This window comes from Miscanthus floridulus, chromosome 6, assembly GCF_019320115.1.
Source record: "Miscanthus floridulus cultivar M001 chromosome 6, ASM1932011v1, whole genome shotgun sequence".
In the NCBI taxonomy this organism is placed as follows: domain Eukaryota; kingdom Viridiplantae; phylum Streptophyta; class Magnoliopsida; order Poales; family Poaceae; genus Miscanthus; species Miscanthus floridulus.
The window spans coordinates 51,309,273-51,327,821 of NC_089585.1; the positions used below are offsets into that span (position 1 = coordinate 51,309,273).

General features: G+C 41.7%; 1 protein-coding gene and 1 pseudogene across 1 annotated transcript; one reads left to right on the top strand and one right to left on the bottom strand.

The window, feature by feature from the left end:
• Positions 1 to 2,220: 2,220 nt before the first annotated feature.
• LOC136456028 (kinesin-like protein KIN-13A) lies at positions 2,221 to 12,115 on the top strand (annotated as a pseudogene).
• Positions 12,116 to 12,582: 467 nt separating this feature from the next.
• Positions 12,583 to 16,738, bottom strand: LOC136456029 (ubiquitin-like-specific protease ESD4). The gene is made up of 9 exons (XM_066455794.1): positions 15,874 to 16,738; positions 14,980 to 15,056; positions 14,804 to 14,897; positions 14,597 to 14,695; positions 14,131 to 14,217; positions 13,926 to 14,045; positions 13,653 to 13,756; positions 13,381 to 13,453; positions 12,583 to 13,299 (listed from the first exon to the last, which is right to left on the bottom strand). The coding sequence occupies exons 1-9, from the start codon at positions 16,642 to 16,644 to the stop codon at positions 13,237 to 13,239; spliced, it is 1,488 nt and encodes a 495-aa protein (XP_066311891.1). The 5' UTR covers positions 16,645 to 16,738; the 3' UTR covers positions 12,583 to 13,236.
• Between the last annotated feature and the right edge of the window lie 1,811 nt (positions 16,739 to 18,549).

An 18,549-nucleotide genomic window follows, 5' to 3' on the forward strand; every position in this document is an offset into this window, starting at 1 on the left:
TCAGACCTTTTTTGAGAAATTAAACCTTGATGGCACACATGGTACAAGTGACACGCAAACCGTCATGTCCCACAGGTCGGATGGAGATGGAGAAAGGTTACACGTGACACGTAAGCCATTGGGTCCCACAGGTTAGATACAGAAGGACCGAGCGGAGACTTTTATAACTAATTGCAAGCATCAAGAGACACGCAAGCCATCAGGCCCCATAGGTCGGATGGAGATGGGCCGTCAGGTCCCATAGGTCAGATGGAGATGGGCCGTTAGGTCCCACAGGTCGGATGAAGATAGAGAACAGTCCCACAGGTACACGTGACATGTAAGTCGCCTGGTCTCACAGGTCGGTTGTTGAAGGGTCCCGTAGCTACACGTCGGACGGAGAAAGGACCGAGCGGAGACTTTTTATGATGAATTGCAAGCGTCACGGATGAGTAACTGTAGGTCCCACAGGTACACGTCGGATAGAGAAGGGTCCCACATGTACACGTCGCATAGAGAAAGGACCGAGCGAAGACTTTTATGAAGAATTGCAAGCGTCATGGATGAATAACTACAGGTCCCATAGGTACACGTCGGATGAAGAAAGTTCCGTGTGGAGATCTATGACAAAGCCATTCATTATAGATCGAATATTGTTCGTCACAGATGTGTAATTAGTTCAATGATGAAGCCCTGTTCGTTATAGTTTTAAAGGAGATCATCACAGATGAGTCGCGCGAGTGACCTGTGATGAAACCCTGCGCTCTTCTATGATGTTTTCTTGTGACGATGCCAGATTTCATCATAGAAATGGAGGGTTGCAGGATCGTCACCACCGATCTATGACTGAAACAGAAATATTCATCATAAAAACACTCTTCTATGACGGTTTCAGATTCGTCATTAACATTTTCGTCATAGAAGTGGATATTTCTAGTAGTGTTTGTAGCAGAACTGACTAATTTATAAGAGCACAAGTACAATGGCAGCCCGCAAAGCGGTCGCACTATCATACTTGAGTCCATATAAACCCGGTAGTCCGTCGAGTACCGCGAAGGGTCTCGATTCAACCAACATACAACCAAGATCGTACATGATTCAACATACATATCACACGTTACATAAAGTTCACAAATACAGTTCATCTATCAGAGTACGAATTAAAGTTATTACAAACCACGTTCAATCGGCTAAAATCCCTCGTCTACTCTGCACCTTCAATCGTGTCAAATTTAGATCTAGAGCAAAAATCCTAGGTAGAATGTACAAACGCTCGAATCGGATCAAACCAAAAGTTGGTAATTAAATATTTAACATAGTAATATCTTCTTACAATGTATTCTTTATGGAAGTAAGGCGATGAAACAACTAGAGTTTATAGCGTATGATTTCACATAGAGATCTAGATAACATATTCAAAGCCACGTGAGACTCAATCGTTGGCAGACCAAATGAACTTAATAGATTTGGGTTTTCAAGTCTCAAATAGACCCTGTATTCTAAATCAAAATCAAACTGCAACATATGAACACCAAAAGGAGTCTAATTTGCTACTGGACACTTTAGTTTTTATCAAATTTAATGAAAGACATTATGCCTATTAAAATATTTTTCCCATGGATTCATCGCTCAATCAATAAAGGAATCTGTCAATCTAGTGTCCAGTGTCTCATAATTTTTCAAACCAAAAAAAATTGGCCTTTTAGTCATTTTATGCTTTCCACATGGATCCTTTTGTTTAGTCATTTCAGGTTACACAATCTTTCAGAAGACTATTTATCATTATTATGCTGAATATGTTATGCTGGATCCCCGCTGTCGTCACTATAGTTGCCCTGTTCATTTGGTTTATAAATCATACTTTTTCGACCAAAGAATAGTAAGTCAACCGTACTTTCGGCCGTAACCTATCAGCCGGGGGACAAGTATGGTTACCGAACAACCACATTTCAAAATTTGTAGCCACAGCCGCCCCCACGCGGCACTAATAAGTCAACCGTACTTTCGGTCGTAACCTATCAGCCGCGGGGGGAGAAGCATGGTTACCTAACAACCGCATTTCAAAATTTGTAGCCGCAGCCGCCCCCACGCGGCACACGCTCCTTCCGTCACACGGCACACGCTCCTCCCGTGTTTTGCTGAAAACGTTTGAATCAGCTTCTCAAAGAGTTTCTTTATTCCCTCCTGGAGTGCGTTCTACCTTTTTCCACGTAAAAAAGTAATATCCGCCTCTCCCTCTCTCCTCTGTCCTCTGCGTGGTGTATTTTCAAACTTGTGTGAGCAGCATCAAGGCCACCAACAGGCAACAACAGCAGCGGAACATCTCGCCTTCTCTGAAAGCCATTTCAGAACCACCTTCAAACTCCACCCCCTCCGCTTCCACAAACCAATCCCTAGTTCCTCTCGCCCTCGCATCAACCCCCAATTCGATTCACCCCGTCCCCGATCCACCTCGATTCCCACCCAATTCGGCGCTAGCCTGATCGACATTGCCTGCCGGCCTCGTCGTCCAGATCTGAGCGCCGTCTCGGGCGCCAGATCCCGCCGCCTCCGCGCCTAGCATTTCGCCAGGACCAGGATTCACGCGGCGCCGGCGCCGGCGCCTGACGCCAACTTGGCGCCTCAGAAGCGGTCCCAGCGCGGCGGCGGCGGAGGTGGCGCCTCCGCCGCCGCTGCGGCTTCGTCAGCCGCCGCGGGGGACTCCGGGGACGCCGTCATGGCGCGCTGGCTGCAGTCCGCAGGCCTGCAGCACCTCGCGGCGTCCTCGGCCGCGGGTGGGGCCGGGGCCGGCGACATCCGCGGCGGTGGTCTCAGCGGCGTTGGTGGCGGTGGCCTTCTCCCGAGTCTTCTCATGCAGGTCTGTCCAAGATTCCGTCCTTCGCCTGTTACGCGTTGGACTGGTCCTCTCTGGTTTCTGCGCCCTCTGTAGCCATATATCTTTTGTACGTCTGTATAATGGAATCCATGGAGACGTACCTGTAAGGCTGTAACCATGTATCTTTTGGATTCTTCTTGAATTTGTCCCGTTGTAGAAATGGCCGGAATCCACTAAGTTTTTGCCACCCTACCTGAATATAGCTCATACATTTGAACACCATCCATTCTTTGTTTGCATTTTATATTCTTTATATTATTATGAAAGTGTTTTTTTGTGTGATAGAACTAGTATATTTTTCATTGAGCCAATCGTCATAGTTCATACATTTATAAACGTGTTGATAGTCCAAAGTTTGGAAAGTTTGGCAACAATGATTCTAGGATGTCAGTAGAAAAGAATGGGGGATTAGCATCCTCTTATGTTACTGGTAGCTCGCACAGCTTGATTGCTTGAGTTTGTAACTTAGCAAGGGGTTTACTGCAGAACCTTGTGCTAAACAAGTAACTAGAAAGTGAGCTTACACCTTTCACATTGCAAGGTAGTTTTGGTAGTGATCAAATATTGCTGAAGGTGTGCATGTGGCTTTGTTATTATTATTGTTATTTCTGGGGGTGGGGGTAGTTAATGCATCTGTGCTGTATTTCAAACATGTTTCCTTATAGTATTAAACTGGTACCTGTAACTGGTGGGAGGAAAGAATGTATTCTTGATTCTGATTGTAGGCCACATTTTCTTATAAAATAAAACTAAGATGTGATCTGCATAGTTTGCTCTATATCAAATTCATACATGAAACACGACTCCAAATCTTTGTCATTGTTTAACAATCAGGGGGTAAATATAACTTAACTGTTTCACCGCCTAATATTTAGCAAAATCGGATCTGTTTGAATTAGCGAACAATTTCGGTGTCCGCTATTTCTAGTAGCTGCAACAATAATGGGAAAGACATTGTTCTTTTTCTTGAAATATCACATAACATATTCCGTTGTAAGACATGATCACATGACTATGGTTGTATGATTGATTCTATGCCACCGGGAAACATGATACTCCTTATTTGATGCTTTTGAATTTTTGCGGCTTTCAAGATGCAAGTTTTACCACTATTTTTTATGTCATACTACTACCTTTTATGAAAGTATTTTTAAATAAAATGTCCAGTAATATAATTTCTTCAGTCAAGCTTGATAATTTAACCATATTAATTGTCGAACTTTGGAATTTTGATAGCATGTTAGAATGACAATTCAGAAAGAAAATTGGAGGGAATGTTTGAATGTTGCCTGTACTTTCAGTGTCATTGGTTCTATTCACTGTTTTCTTAAACTTATTTGGATATGCCATTTTTTTTTCTCTTGTTTGGAAATAACTTGTCTATTCTGCCCTTCACCTTTTATCTTCTCCTTTTGTGTTATTCCACGGTTCACTCACTGCCTTAGTTCCATGGCTTCTCCTACTGCATTGACACAGCGAGCATGCCTTAGTTTGTCCAGGATTTTTTTACAGTTTGTCAGAATTCGCGCACCTTAGGACTTACTCATTGACAGTGATCTGAATTCTGCACTTCGTATTAGATTATGTGCAAGGTTCCTATGTAGTTGAAGTATATGTAGTTTAACAATGCGGTAGTATTGTTTTTTTTTGTAGGGATATGGGCCACAATCAATCGAGGAAAAACAGAAGCTTTATACATTATTGAGGAGCCTAAATTTTAATGGCGAATTAGCATCTGCATCTATATCCGAGCCCTATACTCCAACAGGACAGAGCTTTTCTGGTGGTGCTCCTGTAGATGGATTTTATTCACCTGAACTTAGAGGTGAATTTGGGGCTGGCCTTTTGGATCTTCATGCAATGGATGACAGCGAGCTTCTTTCTGAGGTATTTCTCTAGAGTGTATTCCAAAAAATGCATGTCTGGACTTTGTCCCACCCCCCCACCCCCCCACCCCCCCCCCTTCTTCCTGTTCCTTCTAGAAACTGGGGAGATGATTCAGTTTATTAAGATGTTTTTTTTAAAAAAAAACTATCTCCCTATCTGTTTCATAAGTTGCAATATCATTTTCATGCATCTAATCTGATTACCTTATACTTTTGTCAGAATGCTGCATCAGAACCATTTGAGCCTTCGCCTTTTATGCCAAAAGAAATGGATGACGACGACGATGACGTAATAACAGAAAACCAGCAAGGTCTAGTAGACAACCGGAGTAGTGCCTTCACCAACGAAAAAGAGAACACTGTGGTCGGTGCTAGAGAAAGTAATGTAGCAAAGATTAAAGTCGTGGTATGTTGATGCTGCCAACTTCTGGTCCACTACTGTCATACACTTAAATCAAAATCCACTCTCTCTTTATCTCTTATTTCATTGAAAAAAAACTTTCTTTATCTCATCAACTTGCAGGTAAGGAAAAGACCTCTGAACAAAAAGGAGGTATCTCGAAAAGAGGAAGACATCATAGATGTACACAATTCTCAATTCTTGACTGTCCATGAACCTAAACTAAAGGTACTGCCTGTTCACCGAAGTACTTAATTATTTATGTGTTTGGTAGTTCACAAAATAGTTTTTTTTGTCAAATATCTAAAAGTTATCTTATTGGGCTTGTTGGAATAGTTTGATTACTTTTGGATGCTAGTGATGATATTTATTGATGGTGAACATTGGAAGAGAAAGATGCAATACTTGTTCTCCTTCAACGTGTTACATAATAACCACTGTACCTGTGTATGTAGGACAACCTGCATGTTTGATAATATTTATATCCGCCTTGTCTTTGCTTAAGAAATAAAGCAACACTAAATAACCATGATGCCAGCATGATTTAGGTAATTATGCATTACAACTTGAATGAACAAGCATGCTTTGAAGTGCTGAAGTTGACTGTTCTGATCGAATGGAAAATGACAAGCAATTTCAGAAATTGAATGTTCTGATTGCCAAAGATCTCCATTTCAGTCGGCATTTTGAGTTCTTTAAGTGCGCGTCTGCCTGCAGTTACCCTGTCCTTTTAGAGAAGTGGGTAGTATGTTGATTCTGAGCCTAGATGTACATTGTTATAATAATCTGCATGGTGTTGTCACTATCTATAACTGAAATTGAATGTAGTTTTTTTTACCAGGGTTGCAAAAAAACTTTCTACAAAGCAGGACTGACGGAGAGATAAACCATTCCTTAGTTTACTATTTTATTATAAGCGTATCGCATGCTTGCTCTGTTAGTGAAAATCAATGTGTTTATAGATGCATGAGTCAACATGCTTTAGGAACATAAGTTTCATTCCAGACATTTTTAATACTTGTTCATATCAAATATACTAATATATTGTTTTCACTGAAAGGTGGATTTGACAGCTTATGTGGAAAAGCATGATTTCTGCTTTGACACTGTCTTGGACGAGAATGTAACTAATGATGAGGTATTTTTAATTATAATTATATTCAGTAATTAATCTCTAAAAGCAATTACCTTGCACTGCCCTCAATGGATGTTGTAGAATGTCTCCTTTCTTGTATTCGTCTACATTTTTTGACATTATACTTGCTGTTTTGTTTAACAGGTGTACCGTGAGACTGTGGAGCCTATTATACCAATAATTTTCCAAAGGACAAAAGCAACATGCTTTGCATATGGCCAGACAGGTTATATAAGCTAAACACTAGAAGCCTATTTTCTTTTGGTGTAATTGTGACTTATGTCCTGGACTCCACTAATGATTATTTGTTTTATCTCCTTGGTTAACTCTTTGGAAATAACCTTGTGCTTGCCATTCTGTTTACCATGCTTCAGATTCTCTACTGCAATTTTTAATGGTAAACTTTGTGCTTGTCAAGCATTTTACTGTAGAGGTTTTACCAGCATCGATTTGCATGACCCATTGAATATGATAAATCCAAGCATCTGAGATTTGACACTAAGTACAAGTGTGGAAACATTGCCAGTTTAATAGTTTATTGATCCCTGTTTTTGGCAACTTTCTTTTCTTTTCTTTTCTCTCTTTTTTTTGGGGGGGGGGGGGGGGGGGGGGGGTGTGGGTAGGGGAGGGGGGAGGTGCTTAAAATTGATGGTACTTGAACTTGCAATTATCAAATTATCTATTGTTTGAATGCTAAGGTCTTCTGTTTATTTGTCTCAGCTGGATATTACATTTATATGGTAGTCTTGGTGAATTATGATAAGGACCGTTCCTGTATATAGTTTGGTACTCCTGAATTATGGTAGTCTTGGTGATGGATGAGGTCACAAGGGGACATCCCTTGGTGTATGCTTTTCGCGGACGATGTAGTGCTAGTTGATGAAAGCCGAACAGGAGTGAATCAGAAATTGGAGTTATGGCGGGAGACTTTGGAGTCCAAAGGTTTTAGACTCGGTAGAACTAAAACTGAGTATATGAGATGTGACTTCGACACTACTATTCGGGAGGAGGAAGATATTAGTTTGGAAGGTCAAGTAGTGCCTAGGAAGGATACCTTTTGATATTTAGGATCAATGCTACAGAGAGACGGGGATATTGATGAAGATGTTAGCCATAGAAGCAAAGCAGGGTGGATGAAGTGGCGGCAAGCATCTGGTGTCCTATGTGACAAAAGGGTACCACAGAAGCTAAAAGGCAAGTTTTATAGGACGACGATTAGACCTGCTGTGTTGTATGGTGTAGAATGTTGGCCTACGAAAAGACGACATGTTCAACAGATAAGTGTCGTGGAAATGCGTATGTTGCGTTGGATTTGCGGTCATACAAGAAGAGATCGAGTTCGGAACGATGATATACGTGATAGATTAGGGGTAGCACCAATTGAAGAAAAGCTTGTCCAACACCGGTTGAGATGGTTTGGACATGTCCAACGGAGACCTCCAGAGGCACCGGTGCATAGTGGAATCCTAAGCCAGGATAGTAACGTGAAGAGAGGCAGAGGAAGACCGAAGTTGACTTGGGTAGAGACAATAAAAGGAGACTTGAAAGGATGGAATATACCCAAAGACTTAGCCTTAGATAGGAGTGCTTGGAAGACAGCTATTCACGTGCCTGAACCTTGATTGCTTTTGCTGGGTTTCAACTCTAGCCTACCCTAACTTGTTTGGGACTTAAAGGCTTTGTTGTTGTTGTTGTTGTTGTTGTTGTTTCCTTGGTAGCTTGTCTTATGAATCTCCATGTGCAGGCAGTGGCAAAACCTATACAATGCAACCCCTACCTCTTAGAGCTGCACATGATATGGTTCGTCTTTTACATCAACCTATGTATCGGAATCAACATTTCAAGTTGTGGCTCAGCTACTTTGAAATTTATGGTGGCAAACTCTTCGATCTTCTCAGCGAAAGGAGGTTGGTTACTTGAATTCTTATGTTCATGTTTGGCATAGGATAATCCATTGATCGAATTTCTGTTTTTGGGTCATTGGTCAGATGATTATTATGTACAATTCAAGTACTCCCTCCATTCCAAATTAGAAGACGTTTTGGCTTTCATAGATACATTACTTTTACTAAGTATCTAGACATAGTGTATGACAGTGCATAGCAAAAGCTATGTATGTAGAAAAGCCAAAGCGTCGTACAATTTGAAATGGAGAGAGTATAATACAAGTGGTCACATTGATTCTTGTTCCTTTTTTCTTGTGCGCTCATCTTCATGTACTGCTTTCATGCTGCTGCAGTGCTGCCTATTCCCTCCATCCAAAATATACGGATTTCTGGGTTTTGTTCCAAGTCTAGACAAATTTATAGGAAAGAACGATAATATTTGTGATACCAAATGAGCATCATTAGGATAATTCTGAAATATATTTCTTAATTTTCTTTAATGTAGTAGATGCTAATTTACTTCCCTATAAATTTTGTCAAACTGACAAACTCAGAAACCCTTATATTTTGGGACTAAGGGAGTAGTATTTATCTGTGTCATATGATGAAATGGTGGGGTGGGGGTCTGGGGGGTGAACGCCTTTTATAACAGTGGTTCCTGGTTCAGAGTTAGTTGAATTATGTTGTCTACAGATGTGTGAAACACTTGATTCCCAGTGTCAGATCTAGTGGAAATGTGTAATCAATGGCCTAAGCATTTAAGCCAAGTGATGACTTGTATTTATTTGTACCTTTGCTTGTAGAATTGCTAGTCAAGCTCTAGCCAGTTAAGTTCAATTTTGAATGATTTTCTTGGGAAATAAAATCTGAGTTCATGGTACATTATTATCCTTTTGGTTTCTTTTGTGGATTTTTATTTTTATATATTTAAATCAGGCTGCATTTTTATTCTTTTTTTTTGTAGGCAACTCTTAATGAGAGAAGATGGAAAGAAACAGGTCTGTATTGTTGGTTTACAGGAGTTTGAGGTTTCTGATGTCCAGATTGTCAAAGAATACATTGAGAAAGGAAATGCTGCAAGAAGCACAGGCACAACTGGAGCCAATGAAGAGTCATCACGATCTCATGCTATTCTGCAATTGGCTGTGAAAAAGCATATCCCAGTTACTGAAACCCGGAGACCGAGAGACCGAGATGCTATTGAAGCAAAGAATACAAAGCTTGTGGGGAAAATGTCATTTATTGATCTTGCTGGAAGTGAGCGTGGTGCTGATACAACAGATAATGACAAACAAACAAGGTATTTGGCAGTAGATTTGGTCTTCTGCTTATTGTGCTTGTGCTGTATGATATTCATATTTCCTTATGCTTATGCCTTGAGCCAGAATTGAGGGTGCAGAGATCAACAAGAGCCTTTTGGCTCTCAAGGAATGTATCCGGGCACTGGATAATGATCAAATACACATTCCTTTCAGAGGAAGCAAACTAACAGAGGTGCTTCGGGACTCCTTTGTTGGAAACTCTCGAACAGTGATGATTTCTTGTGTTTCACCAAGTTCAGGTTCGTGTGAACACACACTGAATACCTTAAGATATGCCGACAGGTAATATTTATTTTAATATACTCAATTTACATGTATGCTCGCATACTTCGAATATATATCTATAGTTATGAGTTATCTAGTTAATTCTTACTCTGGTTCCTACTCTAGTAAGCCTGCATACAATTCATTCTTCCTTGAGTCCATTGAGTTTGCACCTTTGGAGGAGAATTTGGAGATCCTGGGCACCCCTGTAAATTTTTTCTGTGGCTTGCGGTCAAAAATCGGTGCTGGACAGCAGATAGATTATCCAAACGTGGTTTACCTCATCCTGCTGCTTGCTTATTGTGTGACCAAGCTGAAGAAAACCATCCAGCATATTTTAGTTTCTTGTACTTTCGCTCGGCAAGTCTGGACCTTGGTTTACCTCATCCCGCGGCCTCGATGCAAGGCATGGGTTCGCGACTGGAAGTCGGAGCTGCTCTTCGCTGGTTGAGCTTGGCAACGATGACCGGTGGCGGTCGTTTCCTTTGGACCCGTCGGGAGGTGACCAGTGGGTGGGCTGCCATGGGATGTCCAAGCTGCTGGCAGCTTTGCTTCCATGCTCGGCAACGATGATCCATGGCAGTGTGTCGTGTTTGTGCTCTTTCGCGTCGCGTGGGGTGGTTAGCCACTCGGGTGCCATTTTGGCTACTCGGTTGGCTAACCTTCTTGTACATTATTACTTTCTTTCGTCTTAATTGAGCGGCAGAGCTCCTGCCTTTTGTTTCAAAAAAGTCTGGACCTTGGTCTTGCAAAAACTTGAACTTCTAGCAATTGCACCTGGTATCTGAGTATGCCTCGTGCCTCTCCCTTGTTTTTTCCCCTTTTGTTTCTCCTATCTTAATGACATGACACGCAGCTCTCCTGCGTCGTTCGAGAAAAAATCTTACTGATATCACTGATTGATAAACAGGGTTAAAAGTCTTTCAAAAGGTGGTAACACAAAAAAGGAGCAGTTTGCTGCGCAGTCTGTATCATCAGGCAAGGAATCTACCTACACACCATACCCTTTATCATGTGAAGCTGAAGAGACTATGGAGCAGACTCAAGAATTTAGGCCTGTTGATTCTTCTAGGAAAGGTGTTGACAGTTTCACTTCCAATTCTTCCGTGGAACCTGAGAGAAACTCCTATAGTACGATTCCAAGCTATCCACATAGAAGAAAAGAAGAAACTAGTACTAGATCTGGTTTGAATGATAGGGAGAGAGGGGACTTGAAATCTAACCAGGCTGGTTTTAATAGTAAAACACAGTCACTTCAGGAATCAATAAATTCACAAGAAGAGGTGAAAGTGACAAAAGTCTCACCGCCCCGGAGAAAAGCTAACAGGGATGAGAAATCAGAAAGGCAGGTCAACTACATGAAAAAAGAAAGTGGACCTGAAACTAGTCGGACTGTTGTTAAGCAGCAACAGCAACTTCAACAGCAGCAGCTGCAAAGACCATCATCAACCTCAGCATCACAGGTTTCATCCAAGCAATCTGAAAAGGAAGATATGGAAATAAATGCAATACTTGAGGTGAAGTCTTTTTTAATCAGCATGAGATATTGTTTGATCCTGAGTAGAGATGTGATATGAAGTCTATTTTTTTGGGGTGCATCTTAGGAAGAGGCGCTGATAGCAGCTCACAGAAAGGAAATTGAAAGTACAATGGAGATAGTGCGGGAAGTAAGTTCCAGTTACTCAGTTGTATTTGAATTTCATCACAGATGTCTGTTTGGTAGTAAATGATTGCCTTACTAAAAAGTTGAAGAAAACCATCCAGCATATTGCTCATCTCTTAGTAAAAAAGTTGCCAGTTCCATATCCTTGTCATTAGTATGCTGCTAAACATGACATGCATTTTTTTTTCAGGAGATGAACCTATTAGCAGAGGTCGATCAGCCAGGTAGTCTTATTGACAACTACGTGGCACAGCTAAGCTTTCTGTTGTCACGGAAGGCTTCTGGTTTGGTAAGCCTCCAGGCACGCTTGGCACGGTTTCATCAGCGCCTCAAGGAACAGGAGATTCTTAGCCGTCAAAAAAGACTCAGATAGTTTAAACCAAAAAAGTTGGAAACCTTTCGGTTTGTCATTGATTGCGAGAAGCCCCGGATATTGGAATATTATATCATGGCCTCCAACATCGCCTTAAAAGAAGGGAAGGGCGGACAGGATCTCAGGGTGATTAGGCCTGATGCAGTGCAGGCATTAATGATTGAGGTTTTATGAATCAAATTTCCTGAAAAGGGTGCTTGGGTGTATTTTCTATTGGGGGCATAGGTTTGTCAACGTTTGCCATTTTCTTTTGTACGATTATAGTTGTAACCGTTGTTTGAATGTCGGTAGTGAAGTTCTGCGGTGAGGAAATAACCGTACATTGGCTTGCCGTTATAGTGTTGTATTCTTTGTTGATATTATTTCGCATCAACAAAAGAAAGGCAGCATTCGACAAAGATATATGCATTTTTGATAATTTTGCCACCTTTTCTCTGATGTGACCATTCTCAATTTATAAAGTATAAACGAATGAAAGATAGCATTAATTTGCAAGCATGATTCGGATCATATAGCTAACATGTATATCAAGAAAATTAGAAAAACTCAGTCGACTACTTGACTGCCAATAGAGCTGTTTTTTTAGGGCTCATGCTATGCACTGTATCGAGGAGCTATTTTTTTCGTTTTTAGCAGAAAATAAACTTGGAGCTAGTGAGGCCACTATTTTTAGGACTTGCTTGGTAGAGCTCTCAAAACAGTTTCCAATTTTTTTCCTAAGAAGTGATTCTTTGCTAATTCCTCTAAAATAAGAGGCTAGAAGCTAAAAAAGGTAGGTTATCTTGATACACTCCATGCATAGAATCACTATATGCATATAGAATCAATTTCAGTTAGAGAATCAACTTCCAAGCAGAAAAAGCTCTGCCCAGCATGCTCTTCACTTCACTGGCTCCGGCTCTAGCTCCACTGTAAGGAGCTAGAGCCGTGCCAAAGAAGGCCTAAAACTACAGGTAGCGGATCAGCCATTCCACATACTCATAACAGGCTCAGGTAAGTAGCACTATTAAAAGAATAAATAAAAACATAATAAAACAAAAAGGATTTGAGCATTACACAAAATTCTGCACCAAGGCCGGGTCATACAGCCTACCCGGTGATTGCTCACTTGGTTACAGCTCACAGGATGCTTGATCACTGGTATATATATATATAGTTCCAAGTTAATCCATACCTCCCTATCTCTGAGGAATCTCACTGCAATCTAATGCCAGCAGAAAACCTCACTCCACCCATTTAGGTCCCGCAAAGGCTCACTGGCAAAACTCAAAGGCGCTGCTGTGCTCATGCAAAACTCCCTTCAAACTACTGCTTGACCATTGCATGGTGCCATTGTGCAACCGGAGAACACTTTCAAAATCCTTGCACTCAGTGCTATACCTTTAAGCTGCTGCACCCATTTGCCAACCAATATCTGAACTTGGCCAAAATGACCTATGATGTCCTCCAAGGTTTATTCAGCCCTCAAACTCAGTATTTCCTTTGCTGTCCTCCTGCGGAAGTAATGCATTTGCTTCTACAAAATGCATCCAATTTTGTTTCAGCTTTTGCAGATACATCATATCCATTATGGGAAAAATGATAGACAATGTATTACCTGTCCGAAAGTGAGGTCCATATCTCTGCTGTAGAAGTCAATGTATTTGAGCATGAACATGCCGCAGTCCCATCTAGGGTGACAGAGGACTATACATTAGGCAAACTTAAGAACAGGTAGGAATAGTGCTCTAAGAAACTATAATGTTCTCAGCTTCATATAGGGGGAGGTGGTAATTGCATGCAATTTTTTTTAATAAAAAGGAATTCATTAACTGCGCAAGCAGAAACGGAAGTACAACTATGCTTGCTAGAAACAAAAATGAGAAGTACCCATTCATCTGCAAAGGAAGGTTTTCGACACCTTCCTGCTTCCATGAGAGCACATCCATCTGTTGGCCACTTTTATCTTTGACCTCATCCACAATATACCTGGCCTGGTAAGCATTGAAAAAATTCTAAATAACTAGCCCGGTAGAGATTTTCTTTTAAAAAAAGAATATATAAAAAACGAAAAATGAGTGAACTTCAATATGGCTTTTTCCGCTTGTACATGGGGAGAGCAGAAAGCAGCAACACTGATAGAACCTAGAGGATAACACTAACCAAGTTACTCAAGACCTTCTTGTCCATGCCACCAAGTGAGTCCAGATACTGAAACTTTTTGTCCCTTATGTTGATGACTGCTAAACACCAATGGACTTCCTTGTGTATGGGAACAAATATCTGGATAATAAGTTTCAGTTAAATGCATACTAAGTTAAACCCTAGTAAGATCTAAACCTGAAAAGAGAATCCAAAAGTGTTTTACCTTGTCACAGTCAATTAGACTGTACTCTAACTTCCTTTTTGTTGTCCATCTTCTAACAGCTTTATAATCATATCCACTGGAAATCAGCTGACAGACAGTAATAAGAGATCAATTATGAGTTATAACTAACACAACATTGCGCTCAAATACAACGCATGTCACGATTGCTACAAATATGGTAACAAATGCAACAAGACAGATGACAATAATAAATAAGAAATATGAGAGAATGGCACTAAATGGCAGCTTGTGTGCATGCACATCAGCACATGTAGGAATCAGCTGAGCTGTTTGGGTGGATATATCATATAAATACTAGGAAACAATGCATCAGGTAGTAACTGCATGCATATCTTTCAATCTGATATGATGCGCATTTGATGAGAATGCTAGTTGTTTAGAAGCAAGGAAAAATAAACAAAAAAGAATTGTCCCACCAAAAGGTAAAACAAGTTCCAACACAAACCTTCTTGTAGAAAAAGGTGTTGAAGAAATGACATTTTAAGAACTTGCGAGGTTCTCTTAGTTCCCTCTCTTTAAGCAGATCAAGATACAAATTGATAACCTGAAAGTAGTCGGAAAAAAAAAGAATAGCAAGAATTTTATACTGATATATTACATTATGTCTGCTTAACTCTGCAAAGAGTTACAGAAGCAACAAAATGAAAAATACCTCATCATTTAGCCATTCCTTGTTATTCAAGCACTGCAGGATCTCCCTCGTTATCACAATATTTGAAGGTTCATGTACTGCTAACCTCTCCCGTCTGGAAAAAGGACCCTTTAAATACCACTAGCTATGTAGGCATCTGTGCGACTATCACATGACAAAAGAAGTAAGAAGCAAACCTGTTCCCCCCATGAAGAGCCTGATGAACCATTTCTTCATCCTCATCAGTAAGAGGAACAAAAGGCTCAGGCACCTCCTGAAAGGAACGTGTTAATACTCAATAACCTTAATGAAAAGAGTGTGTTCCATTCTAAAAACATAGCCTGGTTTGGTGTACCATTAAGTGCAATTCAGTCTCCAGGAACAACATGAATTTCTTTTAATCCATCTATTTTTCAAGGGAATTGCAAAAATCACAGGCTTATATATCCCAACAGACTTCGAAAAGAATTCCTCAGAGCATAACGACCAGAAAATCCTATAGTAGGTCCCTCTTATCTTTCAGTAACACGTGAGTAACAAGTACGACATTTTTTACCAACAATTATACGAGGCTACATAAGTATCTAGCCCATCATATATTTAAGATAAATTGTTTCTCGGGGAAAAGAACAACCATGTTTGAAGAACTAGTTATGGAGACAATCACATCCTCAGAAATTCACAAGCATTAACCGCCTATTGTCGGTGTTCCATTATTATCTGAAATGCTAGGTCCTCAAGGAAGCACATGAGTTTCTCCAGAATGGCTGTTCAATTCAACATTCACTTGAACATTCCAATTTTTTTTTCTTCAAGCTCAGTTCAATTCAGTCAATCACCTTGTTCCACACAGTCCTCCCATCACAAAACAATAAAGGGCGTCCCCAGTGCAGAGAGCTCCCGCTCTGTGCGGGGTCTGAGGAAGGGTGTCAGTGGCAAGCCTTACCCTCGCCTGTGCAATGCGAGGAGACCGCGACTCGAACCCGGGACCTTCCGGTCACAGGTGGTAAGACTCTACCGCTTGCACCAGGCCCGCCCTTCATCACAAAACAATATGAAAGATAAAAAGGAAGAATCTAGGAAAGCCATACCTCCTTCTTTGGCGTAATTCGTGGGAGGGCCTCGCCAAGCCGCTCAAGGCCAAGACGGCCCTCCTCGGCGAGCCGCACCTCAAACTCGAGCGTCTTGAGCTTGGCATCCCGCTTCCGTCGCGATTCCTCGTACAGCTCCTGGTATACTGGCTTCCCTCTCACTACCACACTCCCCCTCACCTCCTCCTCGTCCTGCGGCTTCCTCTCGTCCTCATCCTCCTCGATGGTGACCACCTCAAGGGGCACCGCCTTTGCCTCCGCCTGCCTCGTAGAATCGGTTGTGGCGGCAGGAGTGGGCGGTGCCGGGTGGGAGTTGTTGACGATTTCAATGTAGTCCTGGAGTCCGAGAGCACGAGGCGGGGGTGATGACGGGGAGAACCACGAGTGGGCGGCGGCATGGGTCCGTGCGGCACCCCCAAGCCGGAAGACGCGGAGGTTCCGCTGGGGGGCGTGGATCGGGCGCTGGAATGGCGGCGGCGGCGGGAGTCGGCGCCTGTGCTGAAGCGGGGTGGAAGCGGTGGTAGAAGAGGAGGAAGGGCCCGGCGTGGAGGAGGTGGATGCCGCGGCGGTGGAGTGGATGATTTGGGGAGAGGGACGGATATGCGGGACGGCGGAGGTGGAGGGATCGAGTTCAGGGAATGGGGCGAGCTTGGCCCGCTTGGAGGGAGGGGTAAGGGACGGCGGGGGCAAGGAGGGGTAGGGGAAGCGGTGGTCGGCCGAGAGGAAGTGGTCTGCCGAGAGGCGCTTCCGGCTGTCGGTGAGGGCGCCCATCACCGGCGGCGGTGGAAACCCTAGCGGCGGTGGAGAGCGCCGAGCTAGGGAGGGCGAGCGGGCGGTCTTTCGAGGAAAGAGGAAAGAATGTGATTTATTTTATTTTATTTTCCTCCTCGCCTTTTTGGTTTATTTATTTATTTTTATTTTTGCCTTTTTGGTTCATTTCTTTGCGGCAGTGTGTGTATGAGTGTGTCAGTTTAGGGCGGGAAGGAAGGAGAACGTTCTGATTAGGATGAACGAACGGTCAGATTGGAGCGAGAGGTAATGGATGTGGATCCGTTCTTGGCTGGGAGGATTTCTGCGAAGAGCTGCCCAACTGGCGGCAGGGGTCGGGGGCATGTTTGTCAAAATTTAGGACTACACATCTGTTTGTCAAAAAATCATTCCAAACATAAAGATTAAACGTACTCTCCGTCCCAAATAAATACATATATTAATTTATGAGGAGTCAAATCTTTTAAATTTAATCAAATATTACATAAAAAAGTATCAGTGATTATGACGAATAATAAGAATAATTAGATTGACATGAAATATATTTTCACAATAAGATTATTTGGTGATATAAATGTTGACTATTTTTTTATATGGTTAGTCAAATTTAAAAAATTTTTACTCCTCAACAAGTGCGGGACGTACGGAGGGAGTACCAAAAGAAAACTAAATATTCAGTTTCTGGTTAATGATGGAATCCTTATCCTCACATGGATTGTGATCTAGTAAGTGGGATCCATTGCAAAAAGTTTTAAATGGGCTTGCAGATTGGAGGAACATGCTCTCATGGGCAAAGGTTCCAATATTATATCGCAAAGTAAATTTATTATTTTTATTCTTCTAACTTCAAGTCTCGAGGTTTGCTTTGATCCTTAACTTTCCTCTGTCTACCTTCTCCCCTTGCAATGGTTAGATCGAAAGCTAACAATTAGAAAGTGTTCTTAGCTCCTCTTTGAATCATAAGTTGTATGTGTCCAAGACTCTGTTTAGCACGACTCAAATTTCTTGGAATTAGCCATTCCTATCTCTAGAATTTTGTGGATATAGAGTTGTGGGTTGTTTTTTTTTTCATCCAACTAGTAGTTGATGTACCATGAGCAGCCACAAATTTATATACGGGGTACCATACGTTTGTGTAGATGAGGAACTCTATTACATGTGCACCGTGCGCTATGGTTAGCTGCGAATAGGAATTCACACCTACTGCGCCTCCTTATATAGTCGGGGGATATGTCAGGTTACAAATAGAGTCATGATCAATTTATAGGTAAGTTTTCTAGTCGGTTACAACAGTGAAGTCGGGTTTCATGTATATCTTGCCTATGCCATGTCTGCTAAGCATATGAGATATTCCGGTCTAGTTGGGCCTCTTGTGTAGTTAATTGGGTCATCACCTTTCGGTTGGATGTATGAAAGTACGAAGTACCCATGTAGTCAACAGTAGCCCTCAAGCCCTGTGCGGTTCGGAGAAACGGAAAGTCGTCAAGCCTGAGTGTTTTTTCTGTAATCACACTTCACCATACAACAAAGGAAAAATGATTTAGTTCACAAGGGAGCTCAAGCAACATGGATGTCATGGCGGATACAATGGAAAGCATGTTGGAGACGCTCACATCTTTGTATGGCAAGGTGGTGAAGGGCAAGAAAGGTGAAAGGACCGGTTGATGGTGAAAGGATCAAGATGCCCAAGAGGGGGGGGTGAATTGGGCTAATTCTAAATTTTCTTGCAATAATTAAATTCCTACGGTTAGCCCAATTAACCCCTTATGCCTAGAAAAATGTTTCTATTAATCTAACGTACAAAGGACTTGCAACCTATGTTCCAAACTTACTCTAGCATGGCAATTCTATGAAAGTAAAATCAAGTATTGAATTGCTCAAAGTAAATGCTCAAAGTAATTGCTCAAA

Bases quoted from the DNA above. Each gene is read 5' to 3' on its own strand.
- LOC136456029 (XM_066455794.1), bottom strand. From the start codon at position 16,644: ATGGGCGCCCTCACCGACAGCCGGAAGCGCCTCTCGGCAGACCACTTC. The intron at 15,057-15,873 runs GTATGGCTTTCC...CGTTCCTTTCAG, and splicing joins GAATTACGCCAAAGAAGGAG to GAGGTGCCTGAGCCTTTTGT. The intron at 13,757-13,925 runs GTTAGTGTTATC...AATGCTTACCAG, and splicing joins AGAAGGTCTTGAGTAACTTG to GCCAGGTATATTGTGGATGA.